The sequence below is a fragment of the Sinocyclocheilus anshuiensis genome, unplaced genomic scaffold (assembly GCF_001515605.1).
Source record: "Sinocyclocheilus anshuiensis isolate Anshui unplaced genomic scaffold, SAMN03320099.WGS_v1.1 scaffold1371, whole genome shotgun sequence".
In the NCBI taxonomy this organism is placed as follows: Eukaryota; Metazoa; Chordata; class Actinopteri; order Cypriniformes; family Cyprinidae; genus Sinocyclocheilus; species Sinocyclocheilus anshuiensis.
In genome coordinates this window covers 1,570,416-1,576,707 of record NW_015539833.1, presented here as the reverse complement: position 1 = coordinate 1,576,707, position 6,292 = coordinate 1,570,416, and the positions used below count along the sequence as shown (strand labels likewise).

At 35.1% G+C, this 6,292-nt stretch overlaps 1 protein-coding gene across 1 annotated transcript in view; it reads right to left on the bottom strand.

Annotated features, from left to right (window-relative positions):
- sorcs1 (sortilin-related VPS10 domain containing receptor 1) overlaps positions 1–6,292 on the bottom strand; it is a 79,416-nt gene that overhangs the window by 45,594 nt on the left and 27,530 nt on the right. Inside the window, exons 4-5 of the mRNA XM_016480549.1 lie at positions 2,334–2,492; positions 1,616–1,671 (exon numbers count right to left, since the gene is read on the bottom strand). Of these exons, the coding sequence (XP_016336035.1) occupies positions 1,616–1,671; positions 2,334–2,492 (215 nt within the window). The remainder of the gene's footprint in view (positions 1–1,615; positions 1,672–2,333; positions 2,493–6,292) is intronic.

Sequence of the window (6,292 nt, the reverse complement as noted above, 5' to 3'; positions counted from 1 at the left end):
TTTCATACTTTTTTGGACCTTGACAGTGTAATTTACTTGGCAGTCAATGTGACAGTCACAAGCCTCCCGGTTTTCATCCAAAATATCTTCAATTGTGTTCCGAAGACAAACGAAGCTTTTGGGGTTTGGAACGACATGGGGTAAGTGATTAATGACAAAATTTTAATTTTGGGGTGGAGTATCCCTTTAAGTACAATTAACTGTGATAATATTTCCAAATGTTTTAATCAAGTAAATGCAGCCTTGGTAAGCATGAGAGATTTCTTTCAAAAAGTCTTACCAACACCAAACATTTCGATGGAATTGTTTTTTTTGTTTGTTTTTTTTTGCTTGTGCGTAATTATGTGACTGTCTTCTGCAAGTAGGTGATGTTGCCTTAAAATGGATCCAAAACAAGGTATCTTAGAAATCTGCATAATTAAGCCGTCAAGCTTTGGGAACAGAATTCACATCATAAGCATGCATGTCTTAAAATGCTGCCTACGTAGGGATCTAACCAGGTTTTGGAACCAAGCGATTAAAATTATGAACGACTTTCCAATAAAACACAGAATAAAATAAAATCTTAAAATGATCATTTCAAAATTCGTATAATTACAGTGGAAAATTGGCAATCAGCAAGAGAACAAACACTGAGATCTAAAATTCACTAAATAGAGCATAAAAATGACTGTTCAATCAATGTTCAATGTAGCACTTTAATTTGCATCAGTTGGGAACTGTGATATCACAATCTCATATCCAGTATAACATCCTGACTGTGGGTGGATGGAGCTCGGTCATATTTAGACATTATGACTTATGGGAAACCAAAGGAACAAATCAAACTGGATCAAACTAAACCAAATTAGACAGAACCCAAGAGTACAGCCCTGCTGAAAACAATTCCTTTTTTTTTTTTTCCTTCAATGTTACTTATTTATTTATTTATTTATGTATTTAGTTATTTGCAGCAGGGAAGCACAAAAGTGTTGAAGCTTACTAAGCTTTTCATTTTAGCTCGTCTCCTCTATGTTTACTGTCATCATAAAAAATAAAAAATAAAAAATTCAGGAAACTTGCCAATGACATTAAGGCAGCAAAAGTGTCAACACTAATAAATTATGCATTTATTTGTGGCATTGATTTGAATAGGGTTTAATTACACTAGTGATTGTGTTTTCTTTTTATGTCATTTGCTTTTGCGTCTTTCAGCTGACTAGTCATGCAAATTGTGCAAACAGTCTACTATTAGCCTTCAATTGGCTGATAATTATTTTTGATTGTTTTCATTTAATTGTAATTCATTCTCATTGGCCCTCTTTCAAGGGTGAAATCAATGTTGATTTGTCAAAATTGAAGTCAAAGTTGTTTAACAACATCACTTGAGACTTGAATCATTTGATGATATTGCGTGTCAATGTGGAAATTTGTGTTGTTTGAATTTGAAGTTTTTTTGACATGCTTGAAAAGAAAATCTTATTTTTTTAAATATGCTATACATTTATACTGTTCAAGAGGGCATGAGATGCTGCATCCTCTAGTGGAAACTATAGGGACTGCCACCAGCAGGACCAGTGTCTGAAGCACGTTTGAATAACTCAATCCCATTGGCCTACGTAGCCCGTGACGTCACGGGCGGGCACCCATAAGCATAAAAGTGTGTCCACTAGAGGACGCAGAGTGAGTTCCCTAGGGGAACAATTTGTTATATCATTTAAATCCACTTCAAGGAGTAGCAATAAATAAATAAATATTTCATTCAGGAATGAATCTAATCCAAAATTAAAAAGGGAAGGAATTAAAATGATTCATCAGTTGCATAGAGAACAAAAAAAATCTTGACTAGTTAAATTATCTTTTGGTATGATTAAATCTGATGCTTAAACACTCTTTTCAGGAGAATAAAAACAAAATCATAATTTATTAGCCCTAACCATGAGTTTGAAACCATATAATTAATGATAATTCCCTGCGACTCGGGATGCATACATTGTCTTAATTGCCAACTTTAAGCTTACTGAAATCGTCTCTTTAAGACGTATTTCCTCTTGCATTGATAATTGCCTTCTAAGGACATATTTCAAGCCTAAATACAGATTAGCATCCATTTGCACACATGCTTTCATTATTATTATGTCTTGCTCTGCAGTTTGTGCCTAAAATGTTCTTTATACAGTATGCAAATACTATAAATTATTATTTTTTTGTTCCTTTGGCTTCCTTGCATTTGGTTATATTTGGCAATAAAACAGCTTGATAATTAGAGAACCGCATGAACGGTGACTTGCTGAAAGCTTTGTGCCATAATTAGATGCTATTTGCTATATGAATTAGCTGAAATGATTCTGCACCTTCTGGTCATGGCCATAGGCAAGGATCCAGTCCTCCTGCTCAGGGTGAAACAGCAGGCTGAGGATGTAGAAGTTGAGGCGATATTTTTGATAGGTTGCGCCTTCATCTGAGCTGATGAGCAAACTGCTCTCCACCTCTGGATCTGTCAGCAACATGATCTGAAACACAGAAAACATGTTCATAGTCTTCACTGTACCAAATGCCTCAGCTAGTGGACCTCAGGAGCTTCATCTGTGATCTTCTGTCCACAAATAGACATTGTAGAACATTGAGAGACTGCAATAACAAGACCAGTGCATATGTCTGCCTCAATAAAACACATTCAGTAAAAAAAGGAACTTAATACAAATAGTCACAGATTTCAGAGAACAACTAATTAATTTGGATAGTTGGTTAAACAGTACAACAGAAATATAAAATATAGCCTATTAATTTAATATATATAATATGTAATAAAATATGATTATATTATATAAATGTAATTATTATATTTATATAAAAGAGTGAAAAATTTAAGGGGGTCTGAATACTTTCCGTACCCACTGTATATATATATACCTTTCCTGATTTAAACTTAATTTGTTGAGTTGAGGTAGATTAAATAACATTTTTTATTTAAATGTAGTCAGTCAATTGCTTTAAAAAAAAAAAGTGAGTTATACCGTCACATTTATTGTTGCTCTGTGAAATTGTGTAGGCGAAATTGAGTCATTTCAATATGAATCCACACGTTTGAGAGTTTCGCATAAGGTCGTAAAAGTTCCCCACATAGATTTCACAAATTTGCTGTGCTGACCAACAAAACTGTTTGCTTTGAAAATGACTTTTATGTGAGCAGTGGTTTGTATGCTATGCTATTGACAACAGACCTGTTTATTTCCATTAAATTTTGCTGAAATATCACTAACGTGACCGTACTCTTACAGTGTAATTCCAAGAGTAAATTCAAACCAAGCATTCATACCACATTCAGAGGCAGTCGAAAATATATGTGGCCAGATTGCATTTGTTAGAGTAAATGCAATCTAAAAATAATTTTCTCTAACACAGTTTTAAACTTTAAATCAGTTCAAAGCAGCTTCCAATGGCGAAAAAAAAACACAGCACCACCAACAACAACTACATACATTATTTTTGTGTTTTACCAACACAGTGAGAGATATACAGTATGTAGCCATGAAATCAGACACCTTTCCCTCAAAACAATGATCACCCGAGACACATCTAAGACAGGTTTTAATACCAGGTGCAAACTGGGTACTGTTCCTTTAAGTCAGACATGTTCAGATTTTATTCAGATCATGCTAGAATACACCAGACTGAACAGAAAGCACACATATCAGTCATACAAGCTGTCACATGCTTTGAAGCTGTTATGGATTAATGCCTCTCCATCTGCATTTCTTTACCTGACACAGACATATGATAATACAATATGTAGATGCGTGAAGGTGTGCGTGTGTCCCGCTCACTGTCGTTTGACCTTCAGTTGTGTGGAAATAGATGGAAGGAACAGGAGAAGACACATACAGCAAAGAAAATAAACAAATCTGAGCGTGAGACACTGCGGATGCTCCAAAGAAATGTAGTTAAAAGATGAAATACGGATTTTGGTATTTTGCACACCTACTTTACAAAGCTTTGATCAGCACTATGAAGTGAAATACAGATAATTCAAGAACAAGTAATTCCAGTTTTAGATTAAATTAAGGATGGTCTGTGTTGGCCTTGCCGACTTTTATAATGTGAGTCCCACATTACCAAGGGCAATAAATTTTATCTTCTTTTCTCATGCAGCCTTGCAAAATCCACCTCCGTATCTTTCCTCTGATTCTGTATGTCAAGCTCCTATCAGTGACTTGAAGCATGAGAGTAGAGGTTTCTGTGAAGACAAAGGTTAATGAAGCAGCAGATGAGGTGGCTGGAGAGATGCTTAGAGAGCATGGTGGAGAATCTTTGAGTCCCGCTGTGCAGCGATACGTTGCCTCTGATAGAATATTAATGAAATTAAGAATATGTTTTAGCTCCATCTCAAACTAATTGGATTGTCTCACTCCCGTAAATCCTGACTATAACGAGGTCGGTCATGAATGCATTTTTTTTTTTTTGTGACTGCTAACCTGACTTGGATAAATGGTCTTCTGAGCCTGGAATTAACATTCCTTTTTTTTTTAGGTATTTTGCCTATGTATAGATAAATATAGATAGACATAGTGTTGAAGGACAGATTTGTCTCACTCCCGTAAATCCTGACTATAACGAGGTCGGTCATGAATGCATTTTTTTTTTTTTGTGACTGCTAACCTGACTTGGATAAATGGTCTTCTGAGCCTGGAATTAACATTCCTTTTTTTTTAGGTATTTTGCCTATGTATAGATAAATATAGATAGACATAGTGTTGAAGGCCAGATTTAAACATGTTGATCCAACACTGCAGCCTTCTTTCTTTTTCCATGTAACATAGCTGTGTTCATTTCTTCAGAACAACTGCAACATAAATCATACTTGTGTCATTTATTCATAAAAGCAATTATTTTATCATGGATATTTCAAAATAAATGACAGTGTAACGGAGGCCAGTTGGTAGGTGCTGTGCAACCTCACTCCCCTGATCACAAGAGGCGCACTAGCAACTAATGCAAGAGGCTGTGATCTTTAGTCTCCTTGTAAGTGCACCTGCCTCCCATGCTGGCAACCTGGCTTCGAGTCCTGCTCGAAGCGGGTGTGAGTAGGACAAGTGGGGGTTACAACAGCAGTAATATGTTTGATGCCATTGTCTATTAAAAAAAATCCTATTGAGGAAATGCATTACTGCTTAATTCAAATGGCAATATTCATATTGGCAAACTATGTTCCAAATGTGATCATCTATTTAAGTTGATGTTTCTCAAATTCTCTCAGTGTGGGGTTGTGCCCCCAGGAGGATTCTTAGTGGACAACTACTTTAAATCTGTTCCTTATAAAGACTTCAGAAAAATATAGTACATGAGTCATACTGACTACTTTTAAAATACTTATGTCCTTTTTGGAGCTTTTCAGTTTGAATCACTATCCTCTCATCCCTCTTTTTTTTTTATTCTAAAAAGGAATAATATAATAATAATATGGGTTTAGAATGATATGTGGGTGAAAAATATTTCTTGTTAAATAAGCAACAAACATGTATTATATAACCAGAAATATATTTAACAGCAAAAAATAAATAAATAAATATAGGGAAGTGTGGAAATAAAATGTCTTAAAAGCTTATTGTCTTAAAAAAATCATATTATTGGTTTCTTTACAGACTGACCTATTAATTCCAACAATGCATGGCAACGTTTTTTACTTTTTTCTTCTAAAGTTGAAAATGCGAAAGAAAAAAATATATAATGTTGCCTTAAGAAAACACAGTACAAGAGAAGGTTAATGCTATTATAACCTTATTGACAGTAGAGAACAATTAATCAATGCTTATTTGAATTTGTGATCAGATGAAAATGAAGTCTTGATGAAAATGTGCACATAAGCTTACACAGTCACATATATAAAGCAGGGCTTTACAGTCTTATTTAAGCACACACACACACACACACACACACACACACAATGCACCAGCTCTTCCTCTTATGACTAAACATCATTAAAGGGTCATATGATGCTATTTCAAATTTTCCTTTCTCATTGGATTGTTACAAGCTGTTCGTGCATAGATAAGATCCCTAAAGTTGCAAAGATTAAAGTCTCAAACCCAAAGAGATATTCTTTATAAACGTTAAGACTTGTTCATGCCCTCCTAAAACGCCTCGTTTAAACACGCCCACACGTCTACGTCACTGTGTGGGAAGATTTACATAACGCAGCCCAAATGTTCAACTTTTATTCTTGCTGTAGTATTGTTGTTGCTGCCGCCGCCATGTCGTGAAGGCGCTGTGTGTTTCGTTGTGAAAGCGAAACTACTTCGTTTGGCCTTCCAAA